Raw genomic sequence first — 18,911 nt, 5'->3', positions numbered from 1 at the left:
GTGACTGTACCCTTTTATGTTCTTATCAGTAGCGTTCCAGTTTCTCCATGGCTTTACCAACACTTGTTACTATCAGACTTTTCATGATAGCCGTCCTGGTGGGTATGCAGTGTTTTCTCACAGTGGTTTCGATCTGTGTTTCCCTGTTGGCTAATGATGAGCACCTTTCCCTGTGCTTATTATCTGTCTGCTGGTCTTATTTAGAGGAATGTTTATTTAAATGCACTGCTCCTTTTTGGTTGGGTTGTCTTTTTATTATTGAGTTGTGTGAGTTCTCCATATATTCTGGCTGCAAATCCCTTCTCAGATATATCATTTGTAAACATTTTTTTCCCTATTCTTTTCATTTTCTTGGTGACATTTTTTCCTGAAGTCCTGCTATTGTTCTTTATTTTTAAAATCTTTGATTTTTAAAATTATGTAAGGAATACATGCACGTCATGAAAATTTAGAAAATTTTGAGTGATGCACAAAAATAAAAGGAATAAACAAAACATTTATAATGCTGCCATTCATAGGTAATTGCTATGAACATTTGGGGTTTTGTCCTTTTCCTAAAATGAAATCACATTATTCATTTATTAACCTTTTATTAATCTCATCAGTTGTGGATAGCTTTCCATGCCAATAAATCTATTTCAATTGCATCATTCTAAAATGTTGCATAATACTTAATCACGTGGGTATTTAGTTTACCCAAGCAGTTCATTATTGTTACTTAAGTTGTTTCCAATTTTTCACAATGATAAATGAAGTTAAATCTTTATGCATATCTATGATTACTTTCTTTGGATAGATTTCTAGGACAGGTTAATGGTTCAAAGCATGTGTACACTTCTAAGGCTGAGGAAACATGCAACCAGGTTGCCTTCTGGAAAAGACTATGGCCAGCTATGCTCCCCCTGGCAGTTTGTGAGAGAGCCAGCCCTTGGCCAAGAAGCTTACCTGGTCCACACCAAAGAAATAATACTGTGATCAGTGATAGCAGTAAATACTGACATTGTACTTAGGTGCTAGGTACTATTTTAAAATCTTTATATTTACTGACTCCTTTATTTCTTACCATAATTCTATCAAATTGGTACTGTTTGATCATTTTACAGATTATTAAGGCACAGAGAGGTTAAGTAGTTATCTAAGGTCACACAGCTAGGAGTGGCAGGATTTGAACTCTGCTAATAATAATAAATCACCCTGATTTATTGCTTTTTTATATCCACATCACATGAAAATTATTGGCAGAGGCAACCCTATGTGCAAAAGCCCAGAAGGGAGAATTTCTGGTAGCACAACATTGTACATTACTCTAAGATATCCTTTTAAATGCTAGGAAAGCTTCCTTTTATTCTTAATTGAATGAGAGTAAGTGAATGGGAATGAATGAACTGAGAGTTTCATTTAGGAATAACTGAAAAGTTTTATCATTCCTTTCTCCCCCTTTCTTATTTGCATGTTATAGATCAGGGGTGGCAGAATTTTTCTTAAAGGGCCAGAGAATAGGGGTGCCTGTGTGGGACAGTTGGTTAAGCATTGAACTCATGGTCTTGATCTCAGGGTCATGAGATAGAGCTCTGGTGTCCCCCCAACCCTCAAATCAATCAATCAATCAATTTTTTTTCTTCTTAAAGGGCCAGGGAGAAAGTATATTAGGTTTGGGGGACTTAAGGTCTCTGTCTCAACTACTCAACTCTGCTGTTGTAGCTGAAAAGCCACCACAGACTGTATTTAAATTACAGAAGCAGGTGGCTGGCCAGTGAGCCATAGTTTGTAAATTTCTGTTGTAGATGATCATGTGGGTTTTCTCTCCTTAATCAGTGATGCTGAGCCACTCCTGCATTCTGGAATAATCCAGCTTGACCATGGCACATCTGCTGTAAACTATTATTATCTTAATGTCTCTATTCAGGAATGGGATTAACGTGTGTGTGTAATAAAGAGTGATTTATTCTTTGAGAGACTGCTAGAACTTTGTTCCAAAGGAAGCATCCTGACTGATGTCTGTGTTGGAGGTACCTCTTTGAGAGCTCTTTCACTTTCAGGATTACTGATCTCTTCATTTTCTATTACTTTTGAATCAATTTTGGGAATTTGTACTCTTCTAGAAGATTTCCCGCTTCATGTGCATTTCCCATTTTGTCACTGATTAGGTGGTAGTAAATCTCTGAATATTTTCATTCTTTCCATAATGTATTTCTATTTGATCTTTCTCATTCTTAGTGGTGTATCTGCTTCTAGATCTTAGATTTGATAAATGTTTATTTTATTGGTCTTTTTTGAAGGTTTGCTCTAAGATTTAATTATCATTTGTACTACTCTTCTCCTTTCTAATGTATTTATTTCTACTCATCATTGTCAAATTTTGGTCTTCCTATTTTTCATTTTGTAATTTCTTGAGCTATCATTATTTATTTTCATTCCTTTGTATAAAAGCAAGAGCACTTAAGACTGATTTTTTTCCTTTAAGGACAAATTTGCTCTAACCCACAAATTTGGGGGCAGAGCCCTGTCACTGTTGGTATTAGCTAAGTATCTGTGATTTTAGATTGGTTTTCTCTTTGACCCAGGAGGGTTTAAAAAGTGTGCCTTTAAATTTCTAAAAGTTTGCGAATTTTAATCCTTAAATTTTTCATTAGTTTCTAGCTTTACTGCATTATGGTCAGAGAATGTGACTGGTGACTGATACAGGTTTATCTTGGACTTTATTGAGATCTGCTTGTGGCTTTTAATTTTTTTCTAAGTGCTCCGATGGTGGTGGAAAAGAAGGTATATTTTCTGTCATTGGATCACATGTTTGTCTTCTTAATTGACATTGTTAGTGGTATTATTCAGATTCTCAGCCTTCATACTCCTTTTTTCTTTTTCATTTGCTTGGTTTTTCAAGACTGTGGGAAGTGTAAAAACTCTCCCACAATTAATGTGCTTCTGTTATTCTTTGGAATAACAAATAGTGCCTATTTGTGCCGACTCTGAGCCTGATCATAAACTCAAATATTTAAGTGGGGAAGAGAAGGAAGACTTAGGAGGATTATCTAAACTGGCTTCTGGTCTAACAGTTCTGTGTGTACATATGTGCCTGTGTGTTATGTGTGTACTCTTGTGGGGTGTATGTGCATTACAGTATAAACATCTCCCTTGGGCATGTCTGTGTAAATATATTTTTCTGTGTTATGCATTTGATATATATGCCTGCATATGTTTATTCACCCATGGCATCTTTTTCTTTAAATTGATCTTAAAGCATTAGGGCTTAGGGCTAGGGTTGGCCTTGCTCTATGCTGGCTTTTTCTAGAGGGGTTGCAAGCCAGAAAGTTCTGCTACACTATATATTAACCCATCTGAATGGCTTTTCCTCTCCTCTAGCTGCCGAAGAACCTCCTGGTAAGTTGGTCTGACAATGACTGTGTGTAGACTCAGCCTTCCTCTGGTACCCATGCTCTGTGCTGTGTGTCTGGGGATCACATTCTGACCACAATGTGGGTGTTAGGGCCACACTGCCAGGATAGGTGGAGACTCTGAGAGCCTCATCCTACCCTCTCCCCATTGTGTCGGTTCAGGTACCCTTGGCTTGGTTCCAGCTGGTTCTCACCCTTAAGAAGCCAGGATTCAAAGGACTGAGCATTAGTTTAAAGGGAGCCACCAGCATTTCCAGAAACTCCATGACAGACATTCTAGTTGATTTAATAGTATCAGAGCAGACTTTTGGGAGATCTCCTAACACACCCTCTCCTTTGGGAAGGAAAAGCAAGTTCCAGATCAGCTTTCTTGACACCTAGTCCTTGGCCTTTCCTACTAATTGGGTGAGTTTTAAAGGTATTGACAGTCACAGACTGAGTGCCCAGCCCTAGGGAGGGTTTGGAGGGAGACCTGAGGCAGAGTGACCATCCTGCCTTCAGGAAGCTTGCTGACTCCCTGAGTGACAGAACACCCACAACTAGATAGGACACAGCTGGAGGACCATTCTAGACAAAAGAAATAAGAAGACCTGTAGACATACCATGTGTAGGATGTGTGAAGGTGAGGAGACCAGTGTGTGCTCCAAGAGACCTGTCTGTCTTCTACAAATATGAGTAAGTGGAGGAAGGACAAGGCAGAGAATGTGTTATCGCAAACGTCTCTTTACCTGATGTCCCCCATGTAGCATGGCGTCTTTTGCATAATGGGCCCTTTGTAAGCATTTGTTGATTTTCAGGGATTCTGCCTTGATCTGACCTTGGAGAGGCTAAGTTCTGATTTCTGATGTTGTTTTTTTTTTTTTCCTGGGGTTGGGGAGACAGGATAGCTCTTTGGGGTCTGAGTTTTCCTGGGTCTACTGCATTGTATTCATAAGTAACACATTATTGACATTTCCCCCAAAGAGTTACCATATGTACCTTCTGATTTCAGCCTTGGTACATCCATGGACTGCAGGGGGACCACAGGGCTCATGTCCACATTACAAAGAGGAGAAGGGAGGCCCGAGAGCGTAACAGCATCACACAGTGAATGGGGGCCAGAGCCAGGACCAGAACTTCTGCCTCTCAGGGTAGAGCAGATGTTCAAACCTTTCTTCTGGTCAGGTCTGCGCAGCCTGCCTCTGGAGGGGTGGGGAGTTCCAGGGGTCGGCTCCCCTGAACTCACCCAACAGGAGAGCTTTGAAGACCATGCTGGCCCATCGGCCTTGCTAGGTACCTGGTCCAGAAGGGCCTTGCTTGGCAAGTTCTGTTTCTGAAGTGATCTCTTCCTTTCTACCCACTCAGGAGGAGGAGTTCATCGACTGGTGGAGCAAATTCTTTGCCTCCACAGGGGAGAGGGAGAAGTGCGGCTCATACTTGGAGAAGGGCTTTGACACTCTAAAGGTGAGGCCTTTCCACAGTGTGCCCTTTAGTCTAATAGTCCCTGGGCACACACAAGGGACATCGGGGATGCCACAGGGAGATAAATCGTGTACACATATGTCACCTCCTTTGAATACATGTGTGAATCTTCTCATTTGGTGCCTGGGGGCTGATGAATCCTGATGAGCTAATTGAGGTGAGAAGGGTCACCCACCGATTTAGAGCAAGATGTCAGTGTGGGCTGGAGTAACCAAGAAAGTATTTTTGGAAGATTGTTGAAAAATACTGAGATGTTTATGGGTGAAATCATGCCTGACCTGGGATTTGTTTTAAAATGCTTAAAAAAAAAAAAAAAAAAAGGAAGGAAGGAAGAAAAGAAAAATAAATGGGAAGATAGTTGATGTGAGTGACCCTCTGGTAGATTTTCAAAATATTTTAAAAATTATGAAAATTGCAAAATACTGAAAATTGTTAAAGCTTGGATCTGGGTGCTTGTTAAAGCTGGAGATGGGAATTGTTAGGTTATTCCCTTTCTTTTAAAGTTATTTGAACTTTCTATAATAAAAAATCTTGTGTTAAAAAGGGAAGTCAGTTTGAGAATGTAGCTCTGACTTCTCTGCCCCTACAACTGGGATAGAAACTGCCTAACAGATATAAAAATATGGTAAACTTTGCTTCCATGAAAAAAAGAAAAGAAAAGAAACCCCCTCCCCCCCAAAGTCAACCAAACAAACAAAAACTAAGCCAGGGATGAGTCAGCCAAATTCTGGTATTTTGAGGAAATTCCACAAATACAATTATGCTTTTTAAAAAGTAGACTGCTTTTAAAAAAGATAACCAGAGGTGACTCAAAGTTACTCCCCAAAGGAGTTGTAAAGAGTCCTGGAGAAGGTTGCCAGATACGTTCAGGATGTTCAGTTACACTTGAATTGCAGATAATTAGGAATAATATTTTAGTATAAGTATTTTCTGTAATTGTTAGATAAGTATGTCTTAGGCCTCAGATATTGCCTGGGACATACTTACGTAACGAAATTATTTGTTATTTATTTGAAATTCAAATTTGAGTGGGTGTCCTGTATTTTGCCTTGCTTTATCTGGAAAACCTGTTTAGAGAAGGTATGCAAAGGCTATTAGATGCAGAGGAGCACCTCAAAGGGGACCAGTGGAATGGGATTTGAGGCCAGTGGGAATGGTGGGTGGTCTTGGCTTTCAGGTTGTTCTGCTGGCTGAAAGCCTTGGCTGGCCACTCTGGAGGGTGATTCTACAAGGTGGTAAAAGTTGTCTCTGATGCACTGTGGGCCTCTGGGTGAGTTGTGTCTGGAGGCCTGGATGTGCAGAAATGAGGAGAGCAGTGGCCCCAAAGGCACAGGCCACCTTAGGCAGCAAGTTCTTAGTTGATTTGCAGTTGGGTGTGTGAGGCTGGGCAAAGAGACTAAACTTGTGTACCAGGAAGAAGGTCTGACACATTAGGTCTGGCATGTGGTAGTGTGGCCTTGCCAGAAAATGAAAGAAACTAAGAATGAGGACTCCTGCCAGCGTGGCCCATGGCCCTGGCCCCCCTTGCTGCTCCTTCAGATGCCGGACATGGAACTGGCATCCTGCCCTCCAGCCTGACCTCTCTGAGGAGATCTCTGACAGTGTCCAAGTGAACATGGGCCGTCCAAAACAAAAACGCATTCAACCTGTTTCTGGGGGAAAAAAACCAGACCTGGAAGGAACACTGGTCCTTTAAGGATAAGTAAATAGAAGAAAACCACCACCACCACCACCATGAGGTTTTGAAAAATAGCCTGTAGCATTACGGAGAGAATGGAGAACACAATGCTTAGAGGGGAAATAAAACAGATTTTGGAAATTACTAGCCTGGGGGAAATAAGCAACTTGCAGTGTCAGTAGCAAAAGATAGAAAAACAAAAGATACAAACAAGAAAGCATAAAAAACAGAAACCAAAGAAAAACACAACAGAAAAAGAATAATACATATTTGTTTTCCTAATAAATGAAATATATTGAGCTTCTCTATTGAGTGATAAGAACTCTCAAACTATATAAAATTCAGAATTCATTAGACTGTCCTTAAGAGGTAGGTCTAAAAACAGTACAACTTAGAATGTCTAAAAAATAAATATTTTGGCACACAACATAAGGTAAGTGCCAATAAAAGAGAAATAGATATAATTTAAAGTAAAAAGCAAAGGAAACAAAATGGGTTATTTTATATAAATAAAAGATACACGTCTCAATGAGAAAATGCCCAAATATTCCTGTACAGGACAATGAAGCTTAGAAATATTTAAAGCAAAAATGGTAGGAAGATGTAAACTCATACTTCACACAAATAGAAGGAAGAGATGAGAGAAATTAAAGTTGCATTAGGGATTTTAATGCATCTCTCTCCTAGGCAGATGAAGCAGAAAGTAAATAAATAAAGAAATAAGAGGTCTGAATAACAAGGTAAAATATTTTTTAAGCTACATCAAAAGTAGCTTTAAAACAGAGAATAAAAGTGATTAAAAAATATATTTTCTCCTATTGCTTAAGAATATTTACCAAATTTGATCACATATTATTTTAGCAATAAATTACCAAAAGCAGAAATCATACAAGACAGATTAAAATGCAATAAAATGAGAAATTAATAACAAAAGTTTAAGCAAAAAGACCTACCACTTGGAAATTTAAAAAGTATTTTATTGAGATTTCCAGTATGAACATGGCTGCATAAGTCAGCATTTTTCCCCTTTTCTTCTGGAAATCATTCAAACCCACAAACTCCATTTTCAGTAAAAGTTGGAAACAAATAAAACCCGCAGACTCCAAAATACATGCAAGGGCTGTCCAGAGGCAACCAAGATTGGGTAGAAGCCACTCAGCAGTAAATGAAGAGAAAATGATGAAAGGTCATAGTGGTAGCAGATCCCAGAAAACCCCATTCTTCCTAAGAGAAGAATGTTGAGAATTATTGAAGACAGGTTATAGGCACATGGGTGCTTATTATGTCACCTTTATTTTTGTGTGCGCTTGGAAACTTTCATAATAAGTAGTTTAAAAAAAGTTCCTGAAGTCAAGGTTTCCCTATGAAAGATAGAAGTGATCCACCTTGTCCATGATGATGGATGTGGGAACTTTGGAGTCAGGTTCGGGTTGGCAACAAATGCTTCTCAGACCTGGTCTAGTTTAGAGAAGTGAAAGAGGTGGAGACACACAAGAATCAAAGAGATGAACCATATTTGCAGGAAGCAGTCTGCCTCTGTGGCCAGAACAAAGGAAGTAACTGGGCTAGGAGAATTCAACACATTTAGTGACAAGTAATCATAAAAGAACTATCAGGGCATTAATTCAAAAATGCCGTGAAAAAGAAAAAGAAAATATAAATCAAAATTTGGCCAAAAGAAGAGGATATATATCACCAGAAAAATTTTGCCAAGGAGCAGATGAAATGAAATCCTTAGCTGTGAACTTTTCAGAGGTGGGACAGTCAGAATCAAGGTAGAAATGAAAGGACTCAAGGGATGATGAGATGAGAAGAGACTGGTGGGATTCCGGAAAGGAGGAGATCACATGAAATTGGAAGGAGTGCAGGGCAGAATGGCCACTTTAGAAAACACAGGAAGGGGGCAGAGGACAGAAATGATGAAGTTCAACAAAATGATATGGAAATTAAAAAACAGAGGTATAAAACAATAAAGAGAAAATGACAGATCAGGGAAAGGAGATCCAACACTTGCATAATTGGAGTCTCTGAGGACGGCAACCAAAATGGTGAAATAAAACAAATAGACATTGAAGAGTTTAATGGAAGTCACCAGCATTGTCAGAAGAATACCTGAATATACATACTATAAGGTCTGCTGGGTATCAGGGAAAATCAACCCAGATTGGTCAACCCTGAGACTGATCCTAGTGTATGTTATTGGACTTGAGATTTAAAGAATTTTGGGGGTAGTCATACTTTCTTCTTTCCCCAAATATTAAGTCATTTAAAATAGGAAATAATACAAGTTGGCTTCAGTTTCTCCACAATGACATTTCATACCCAAAGACAGTAAAGCACCATGTGTAAGATAATCAAAGGGAAAGGGTGCCCCAGGATTTATATTCAGCCCAGCTGCCACTCGGGCACGGCAGCTATGGACACACAGCATGCGTATTCAGGAACTGGGGATACATGTCCCATGCCCTCATCTTGAGGAGCTCCAAGGGAATGAACTTAGTCAATTAGGAGATAACTGGGAAAACCAGAACAAAGGGACTGGTTGTGATCATATTTTACCTTAGACTTCCAATGAAAATAAATGTAAGGATTAGGGTAATATGATGGAATATAAATATACACAGTGAAAATGAGGAAGTGACAATACTGGCAAAAATTAAGCACAGGGATGCCTGAGTGGCTCAGTCGGTAAAGCGTCAGCCTTCAGCTCAGGTCATGATCCCAGGGTTCTGGGATCGAGTCCCTCATCGGGCTCCTTGCTTAGCAGGGAGTCTGCTTCTCCCTCTCCCTCTTCCCTTCCCCCTCTTCTCGTGCTGTTTCTCTCTAATAAGTAAATAAAATCTTTTAAAAAATTAAGCCCAGAAGGAAGAAAGATGATGGGATACGGAGTAAGGACATGAATTGCCATATTATGGAATAGATAGAGTTGACAGTATTTAAAGTTGGCAAAACAAATAAGAGGAGTATAAGCAGATTATAAACAAATAGTACTGAGTTAATATTAAGGAAGACAATGCTGTCTAAAACTGAGTGAGGGAGAGGGAGTGGGAGGGAGATAAAATTTCATCATTTTATCATTGCTGTAGCAGAGAACTCTTCAATACTGTCCCTAAAGACATGCAGGACTTAGAGAATTACTCGTTTATATAAATTTATAATAACATTAGAATATGAACTGAGCTCATCAGAAACACGCACACATATACACACACAGAGAGAAAACAGACCACACAGGCAAGGGTGTAAAACAAAATCGATGAAATTGGAAAATGTAACAATAAACATGTTCTGTGACTATGTAAATGCAATATAAATGTAAACCCAGATCAAATATATTTGTTATATCAATGCATGTCATATCAATCACTCATTAATTATAAAACTTAAGTCAGATCTCAAAGCAAAATCTAACTCCAAAATAGGTTCATGAAGGTTGAAAATGAAAGATTGTAAAAATGTGTGCCTGGCAAATACAAATGAAAAGAAAGCAGAAGTTACCGTCTTCTTGTTAGATGAGAGCAGATTTGGGTCCCCCAAATTATTTAAATGAGACAAAGAATGACACTTTATAGCATTAAACTGTGCAATTCTGGGAGATAACAGTTATGAGAACATCTATGTGCTGAATAATACCACATCAATATTTACAAAACAGAAATTACAGGAGATATAGGAAAGAAATAGCAGGTAGGGGGAGATTTTTTCTCTCCTCTTGGTTAATGTGAGGGTCGAGGGAACACAAACGTAAGAGGATAGAGAAAAGCAGCATAGTTATTCACCTGACTGAACCCTGTAGCCTGAAAACAGAGGCTATAGCCTTTGGCATCGTTCCAGAGATGGACCATGTTAACAGACCCTGAAGAGAACATTAATACAATTCAAAAACTGGCCTACCAATGACGATATTTTTTTTATTATAATGCCATGAAATGAGAACTTAATAACAAGGTAAAAAACCCCAAAAGTTCTCTCCTATCTAGACAAATAAAAAACAAAACAAAACAAAAAAACAAAACCTCTCTTTTCACAGTTCTTGGCAAAAGAAAAAACATAACCCCAAATTGCAGAATATCCGGAAAACAAGGATAAAACGTTACATATTAGAACTTGCTAGTTATAGCTAAAGCAGCATTCAGAGGAAGGTTATAGCCTTAAAAGCTTGTCTTAATTAAAATGAAAGAATGAAAAACAAGCATCTAGCTCTCGGATCAAAGAATAAAAATAAAACTGTAATTGTGGCATGCCAAGAGAATGGATATGATAACATTAGAATCAAAACAAATGGGTCCATGCCAAGACAGTAGTAAGCGGAGACAATTTCATAACAATAAGCATTTTTCTTATCCGAATAGAGGGAGCAAAGTAAATAAAGCTTCCACTGGAGAAGTTACAAAGAGTAATGAAAAAGAAGTTACAAAGAAGAATGAAATAATAAAAATAAAAGCAGAAATAAGGAACTGGAGCAGAGGAAATGGTAGAATTGACAAATGAAGGAACTGTCCTTTAAAATGATTAAATGATATAAACAGATCAAGAAATACTCAAAATGGTACCTATCAAATAGTAACCAAATAACTAGTCGTTATTTCTGAGAATCCAAATGCAAGGCAATAATAATCTTTTCTTTGTATTTACTCGTATTTTCTAATTTTTAATAATGAACCTGCCTCACTTGCATCATTAATTGTTTCTTGGAAGGGACAGAATGAGACGGGAACTTACCTGGTTCTCCTTGGCTGTCAGTTTCAGTGTAACCGACTTAGCATGTATATTAAGTTTTTAATATCACTCTTAGGCACATTTATCACCTATAATAGAAAACTGCTGCTTTAGTTAAGCCTAAGCAATTCCAAAGCATGCCTCTAACAAAGAGAGGTCAGCGGCTGTTTGAGAGGAAGGGGATGGATACGTTGAGTTTGCAAATTTAAAGTGGTGCTCAGAAGACATTCACAGCCCAGGGTTTGGTACCACCGTCGCCTGGCTGTCCTGGACAGGGAGCATTTGTAGCTTGAAACACAGACCTATAAATTTTTCAGAGTTCTGTTTTGATCTTCAAGTAAAATGTCAGTTAACTTTTCATTTGTTTGTTTGGTTTTATTCTCGTAAAAAAAAAAATACACCAGCCAGGTACGTGATGACTCCTAGAAACCTAAAATGTTGGATTCACCAGAAAACCATTCCCTAATGGTGCTGAACACACGTCTTCCCCTCTTCCCACCTCTCCTGTCCCTCTTGTACCCCACCCTCCTCTCCTTTTCCTCTCCACTCTTTACATCCTTTTAATCTCTGCCTGTGACCTTTCCTCCTCTGTCCTCTTTGTTCTTGGCTGCTCTCCCCTTCCCCTCTGCTACCGGTCTTTGTTCCTTTAATTTGCACACGGTCTTTCCCTTCCTTTTCTTCTCTGGGACTTTTCATCCATTGTCACTTGAATACTGTCCTGTTTCCTCTTCCTTGGCTGGCCCTCTTCTTTGTCTTTCCCTCGTCTCCTTCTCTCATCCGCATGTGTGGCAGGTCTATGACACACAACTGGAGAACGTCGAGGCCTTTGAAGGCCTGTCAGACTTTTGCAACACCTTCAAGCTCTACCGGGGCAAGACTCAGGAGGAGACGGAGGACCCATCTGTTATCGGGGAGTTTAAGGTACGTCCTTGAGGACATGACCCTCCTCCTCCCCTGGGAGGCCTGAAACTGTGAAGTGGTAGCTATCATAAGTGAAGGGGCCGGGAGCAGGGCTACTGTAGTAACCACGATAATGACCATGGTGTTGATGTTGGTACATGGTGACTGTGTGGGTGACGCCATCGATGCAGAATTTGATGGTGGTAAAGAGATGGCAGTAGGTTTGGTGGTCTCTGGCATGATGACTCTGGCAGAGATGACGGCAAGGGTCATGATGGTGGTTATGTTGATGATGATCATGAGTGAGTTGGCCCCTCATTCTTTCCAGGGCCTCTTCAAAATCTACCCCCTCCCAGAAGACCCGGCCGTCCCCATGCCCCCGAGACAGTTCCACCAGCTGGCCGCCCAGGGGCCTCAGGAGTGCCTGGTCCGCATCTATATCATCCGAGCATTTGGCCTGCAGCCCAAGGATCCCAATGGGAAGGTAACATTTCCGTAGCTCTCAGCTCTTCCGGAATGGCAGCCTGGGGCCCAAATGGGCTACGGGATCTGGACACAGCTCTCCCACAGGGAGTTCACAGAAAGCCGCGGAAACCAGCCACACACACCCAGCACCGAGAGAGGCAACTGGATGTGGTTCGGGCAGGGGCCAAGTGCTCTAGGAGGTCAGAGAAGGTGGGGTCGTGCAAAACTTGGCAATCATGAGGAAGGCTTGGTGGAGGGATAGGATTCTTAAGGATCGATGGAGTTCTCTGGTAGGCTAGGAGGGAGAAGAAATTCTCTGGTAGGCTAGGCGAGAGAAGAATATGGTTTTTTAGGGTGGGCCAAAAATCTTAGCAAGAGTTTATGAGAAGACTGTCTGGCACGAGGGTGAGGCACAAGAGGAAGTGACATGGAAGGTGTGGGCTGGGGTTGGACTTCCTCGGGCGCGGGCAGGAGAGAAGTGGCTCAGTAACTGTGTGTTGCCTAGCCATGCTAGAGCCTGAGGCACAAGGGAAAAGCAGTAATTCTGATCCTGTCCTTGGTTAAAATTAAACATTTTTTTCATCAGGGCCTGTTGCTATCAACTATAATTTTTAAAATATGGCATTAAAATTTGTTTATCTTGATTGATTGAGTTTTGGGGGCACTCCCTCAAACTTTGTGACTGAGGCACACATGTACAAATTTTGTACCTCCTCACCTCACTCTGGTCCCTGGCTCTGAGGCAAAGTGGGAACTTGCCAGAGAGCAGGAGTCTGGAGCACTGAGGAGATGGGGGTGGTGGAGGGCGCAGAGAAAAATTGGAAAGAGAGAAAGAGGAAAGAAGAGGGACAGGCGGGGTTGACTGGAGTTCAGAGGGACTGCGCTAGGTTCTCTCTCATCCCCTGAGATGGGGGCAGGCCTAGCATGTGTCCTTGAGTCTGTGGGTGGAGGTCTGGTGTCCTGTCCCCGGAGCCCTGCTTTTTAAGGTGAGAGGTCATAGCTGGCCTTGCCCTGCTGAGAAGTCAAAGGGCAGAAAAGAGCCATCCCCAGCCCAGGCACCATGATAGCTTTCAAGATGTGGTATGGCCAATTGTCCATTCATACACTTCAAGATTTCTTTATGCCTTGACTGACCTGAGAAGTCTCTGGTCTCAGTTGCTCCTAGAGGCATCTGGGGAAGGCCAGCCTGGGCCAGGTTGGGCTGCTGAAGTCTGGCCATCTCTTTCCCTTCAATCTGTTGAAGCAGAGGCCCTAGAGAGGACCCTGGCTGGCTCAGTCACATATGTAATACAGGCTGTAGTGTTTCTGAGGATAGGAGCCTTGCCCTCCCCCACCTTGTCCCAGTGGGGCAGTGCTTTGGGAGTCCGGAGGACTCAGGTACCCCATTTCTACTGTTGGACCATGGCTAGAAGTCCAAGTCAGGGCCAACTGGTGTGGTGGTGTGTGGGACAAGGCCATTGGCCTGGCACCATGGCAGGATGGCAGCTTCTCGATGGCTGGCCTCCTACCCCCAATGAAAGGCCAAGGACCAAAGAAGCTTCAGAGATGTGTTGGGGAAGTGAATTCACTGAAGTCTTCCTGTGTCTTCCTTCAGTGTGACCCTTACATCAAGATCTCCATAGGGAAGAAATCAGTGAGTGACCAGGATAACTACATTCCCTGCACCCTAGAGCCTGTGTTTGGAAAGTAAGTTGGGGACAGCTCGGGTCTGGGGGGTAGAGGTGCCAACCTGGGTAACCCCCAGCCTGGTGGGGGAGGGGTGGCAGCCACCCAGAAGTGCCCGGTTCCTGAGGCAAAGCTGGAGTCGCTAACCTTGCACGTCCAGGGGGCTGTAAGCTCAGCTAGCTTTTCACAGGGTGCGGAAGGCTGGCGTCTGGCCAGAGCTCCTGCTTAATCTCATAAACAATTACCTCAAAGAACAGAAATCTCAATGGAAACTCAGAGCCTGTATTTGCTAATTATTCCATTTTTTGTTTGTTTGTTTGTTTTGGTATTTTTTTAAGATTAACTTTTACTTTAGAATAATTTTCGATCTACGCAACAGCTGCAAAGAAAGCACGATTCTCGTATACCCTTCACGCTCCATTTCCCTCTTACCTACCCATGGTTCATTTTGTCAAAACGAAAACATCACTAGTGGCACATTACTATTTCCTACGCTCTAGGCTTTATTAGGATTTGGCCCCTTTTCCCAACTGATGTCTTTTTACCGTTCCCAGAGCTCTCCAGGATCCCTTGTTGTTTGTGTTGAGTCATTGTCATCTTTCTTTGCTGCATGTTAGTCTCTCGTGGGTACACAAAGGAATAGAGTCAAATGCTTCTTGACATCTAAGAACAAGGGGAGGAAGAATCAGGACCCCTGTGTGGGCAGAGCTCCCAGGCATGCTGAGTTGCTAGTGTCTGTAGAGTTGGTTGTGGGCACTGAGGCCTGTGGCAAGGTCAGCCTGGAGAATTGCCTGTGTCCTGCCAGTGATGAGCCCCGACGAGCTGGGATGGGAGGGAAGGGCTGCAGGGAAGAAGGTGGGGAAGGGCTCCCTTTGGTGAGCTCTGCTGGCTCATGGTGACCCGGCAGCAGACTGGGCCCGGTGGCAGTGTGTGTCAGGGCCCAGGGCAAGGTGGGGGAGTGAGTGCAGACACTCTTTCTTTGTATAACTCATGTGCTGACCAAGCCCAGCTCAGGGAATGTCAGGAGAACACAGTTTCCTTTTTGTCTGCCTGTGTCCTATAGACATTTCTTCCGTGGGGTTTCCCTCCCTCATTTCTTAAGTGCAAAGCGTGGCAGACAGGTGCTTCCTTATGGACGGTCGGCTTTGTCCTAAGCTCAGTGTCAAGGCGCTACCCAGAACTTTGTTCATGTGTACTCGTGAACTGACAGGCTCTATCTAGGGGAGTCGCTCCCTTTCCCAGCCGGGTCCACTTTGGGTGTATTGTGTGCAGTGTGTGGATGTGTGTGTGAATGGACAGAGGGGGCTTTGCTTCTCTCTTTTCCTGTCTCATGTCTCCCACTGATGTGCTGGATCATGCATGGTCAGGACTAGGGGAGCCCCTGGGAGAGGAGAGCCCTGGGTGCTCCCTGCTCCTGTGTTTTCTGGGCTCTCTCCAGTGGCAGGTGTTTAAAGTGGATTTATTTTCTTGTGAGTGCTTTCCAGAAAGCCCCTTTGAGCCTGCCCATGAAGCTCCAGGGAAGAGGCGGATGCTGTGGCCCTTTTCTGGTGGCCCTTTCATGTGGGCCTCTCCACAGCCTCACTGCTGGAACCCCAGGTCCCATGGGGTCAGATTCCAAGTGGCTCCAGTGTGGCCTCACGGTGGCCCAGCCAAGACGGGAGCAGGGTCACCTCTCTCTCCTCCTCTCCACGGCCCACTGCTTTCTCTCACTTGAGTAGGAGTCAGGGGCCAGGCTCCCACCTGCAGGGAACTCTTTCAGGGGTAAAGGGGCTATCCCTCCACACTTGACCTTAGGGGGGGGTGGGGGTCTCAGAGCACAGCAGGAGCTCCCTCCCAAGAAATCTCCGCAAATCCTCCTTCCCACTCTGCAAGTAGGTGTAAAGCCTTAAGTGTCCCCAAGTGCGTCCCAGGTCACCCCCTTGGTCAATTCCAGCGTTCTGGCACCTTCACGCCTCTTACATCCTGGTGTCCTGGTAGAAGCTTTGGTTTTACCTTTCTGTTCCAATTCATTCATTCATTCTGTGGTCCATTAGGCAGGGAGATACTATATGCTCAGCCCAGATTATCTGGGAATGTCTAAAACACACAAGTGTATGTGCACACACACAACACACACACAGACACACAAAGAAAAGTCCAGTAGTAGTAGGGCACTGGGATTAATACTTTAAGACAGATAGGGGACCCAAGGATGGTGGGCTCCAGGGCCACTCTTGGAAGGGGAGGAGGGAGCCAGGGAAGGCTTTCAAGTCCCCCGCTCTTGTCCTCGTCTCCCTCCCTTGAGCACTCACCATGTCCAACAACATCAGGGAGTCTGCAGCACCCTGACCTCTGCCCTGGGCCCCCCTGCAGGATGTTCGAGCTGACTTGCACTCTGCCTCTGGAGAAGGACCTGAAGATCACGCTCTATGACTATGACCTCCTCTCCAAAGATGAAAAGATTGGGGAGACAGTCATCGACCTGGAAAATAGGCTGCTGTCCAAGTTTGGGGCTCGCTGTGGACTCCCCCAGACCTACTGTGTGTAGGTGCACGGGGGCTCGTTGCTCTTCTGTCCCCCCGAGTCATGAGCACTTGCTGTGTGCCCGCCCTGTGCTCAGCACTGGATAGGTGTTCTCTCCTTCAATGCAACTATGCTCTTGTCCCCACTGTACAGATGTGGAGACTGAGGCCCAGGGATGTTATGGTTTGTAAGTGGCGGGATTTGGATTTGAACCTGTTCGTCTGACTCTAAGGACCTTGCTCTTCATCATGTTGTTATAACCCAGTTCTCCTTAAGACACCACCAAGCCCCCGTAGAGGGAAGAATGAGGAAGGAGGGAAAGGAGAAGGGAGACAGATAATGGGCCCCTAGTGGAGCCTACGGGGCTCTGTGTCGGGTGAACTCATGTGTGGACAGCTCCTACTCCCTTCTTGCCAATTTGAGTCTCATCTGGGTCTGATTCTCCCAGTGTGGAAACAGAATATTTAGGTTCGAACTCGGTATGTATTTAAACAAGTCCTGTCATCTCTGGGCCTCAGTTTCCCTGTGTGTCAAGTGGGACCCCCAGTCACAGCGAGTGAGGGCACCCACTGTAAAAGTGAAGGGTGGGGGACTGCACGGGTAGGTCCACGGGCTCCTGCAAACCCCTCGGCCCCCGGCAGTGCCTGGAGGGTCTCTTCTTTGCCTTGTCTTTGGGCCTCAGCTCCGGACCCAACCAGTGGAGGGACCAGCTCCGCCCCTCCCAGCTCCTCCAACTCTTCTGCCAGCAGCGCAGACTCAAGGCTCCCGTGTACCTCACGGACCGCGTGCTCTTTCAGGATAAAGAATACACTGTTGAAGAAACAGGTTAGCGGCCACGTGACTCCAGAACGATGACGGGCTCTCCTTCAACCTCAGGGGTCAGGGATGAGTATGAAGCCAAGGCCAGGGTCCTGGTTAGATCAGCTTGCCTCTGGCTTTGGGGGGGTGGTGGTCAGAGTTTAATTGGAATTTGGGGTCCAGATGACCTCTGAGAATGTTTTCTGCTTGAATTGCACTAGCTTGCCATCTTGGCCTTCCAGGTATCTTCTGAGGCCCCCCACCTTGTCCCCCCACCCCCTGGCTGATGACTCCTCGGTCCTGTACCCAAAGCATCCACAGGGCAGGCAGGAAGCCCTGTGGCCTCCATCCTTGCCCCTGAACCTGCCCAGTGCTCCTACTGAGAATTCTGCAGCATGCATGCCCCCTGTGTGTCTCAGATGGCCACGGGCCTACATTGTCTCCCAGGAGCTGCTGGAGGTGCTTATAGGTCAGGCAGGGGACGTTGCGGGGGTGCTCACTTCAGGCTGGTCTCAGAGCTGTTTGATGTCAGAGCTGGTGCAGAGGTTATACAAGGGGATGGTGACTCTGATTCCCCACCCCCAACCCTCTCATCCTCCTCTTGCATTTCCAACTCTTCTGCTGGTCTGTAAGCCACTGTAGCATGGAGACCAGGGTTCACGGTCATATGTTCATAAAAAACGAAAGCCTGAAGCTATTGACGGTAAGGTCTGGCATTTGCCTGTTTTTGCAGATGAGGCCATGGAGGCCAAGTGTGGCTAACAACCTGCCCATTGTCATGCAGGTGGTTAGGGGCAGGACCAAACTCCTGGCTGGGGGTCCTGCTGCAATGTGCCGCTTCCTTTGTGGGACCTGCTAGAGTGGGCAGAGCAGGTTTGTTAGATCAATGTGTGTGTGTACGTGCACAAAAATCTGTGCTCTTGAACTTGGGCACACCTGAGTGCACATACCTGTGTGTGTCCCCGTGCATTTGGACACACGTGAATGCTCCTTGCCCCAGAGATTTGGCGTGGGGGCTTCAGGTTCCTGTGGCTGGCTGGTTGGCCAGGCTTGTCTGGGTCAGAACCACCCCTGTGTTCTCATCCCGTCCACAGCAGCAGTCCTTGACCCACTCCGGGGCAGGTAGGAGCTGTCCCTGGGCCGCACAAGGCAGAAGGAAAGGGTGTTCATGGCCAGGCCCATGCCTTTCCTAAACGAGGGTGTCATCTCGGCTGCCCTCCCGGCCAACAATGTCACTGCTCTGTGCTTCGTTTCTGTCATCTGTGAAATGGGCATGATAACAGCACTTACTTTCCAGCGTCTCTATGAAGATAGAACCTGTTAAGATTTAT

At 44.2% G+C, this 18,911-nt stretch overlaps 1 protein-coding gene across 24 annotated transcripts in view; it reads left to right on the top strand.

The window, feature by feature from the left end:
* The window catches only part of DYSF (dysferlin), a 203,920-nt gene that overhangs the window by 165,984 nt on the left and 19,025 nt on the right, over positions 1-18,911 (top strand). For all 24 annotated transcript variants that reach the window (XM_047743874.1, XM_047743882.1, XM_047743880.1 and 21 more), the window contains 6 exons: positions 4,737-4,835; positions 12,043-12,171; positions 12,479-12,634; positions 14,210-14,301; positions 16,633-16,803; positions 17,465-17,607. In XM_047743874.1, the coding sequence (XP_047599830.1) occupies positions 4,737-4,835; positions 12,043-12,171; positions 12,479-12,634; positions 14,210-14,301; positions 16,633-16,803; positions 17,465-17,607 (790 nt within the window). The remainder of the gene's footprint in view (positions 1-4,736; positions 4,836-12,042; positions 12,172-12,478; positions 12,635-14,209; positions 14,302-16,632; positions 16,804-17,464; positions 17,608-18,911) is intronic.

Source organism: Lutra lutra, chromosome 9, assembly GCF_902655055.1.
Source record: "Lutra lutra chromosome 9, mLutLut1.2, whole genome shotgun sequence".
NCBI lineage: Eukaryota > Metazoa > Chordata > Mammalia > Carnivora > Mustelidae > Lutra > Lutra lutra.
Note: the sequence above shows the minus strand (reverse complement) of the source record. Positions and strands in the feature narration are given on the sequence as shown.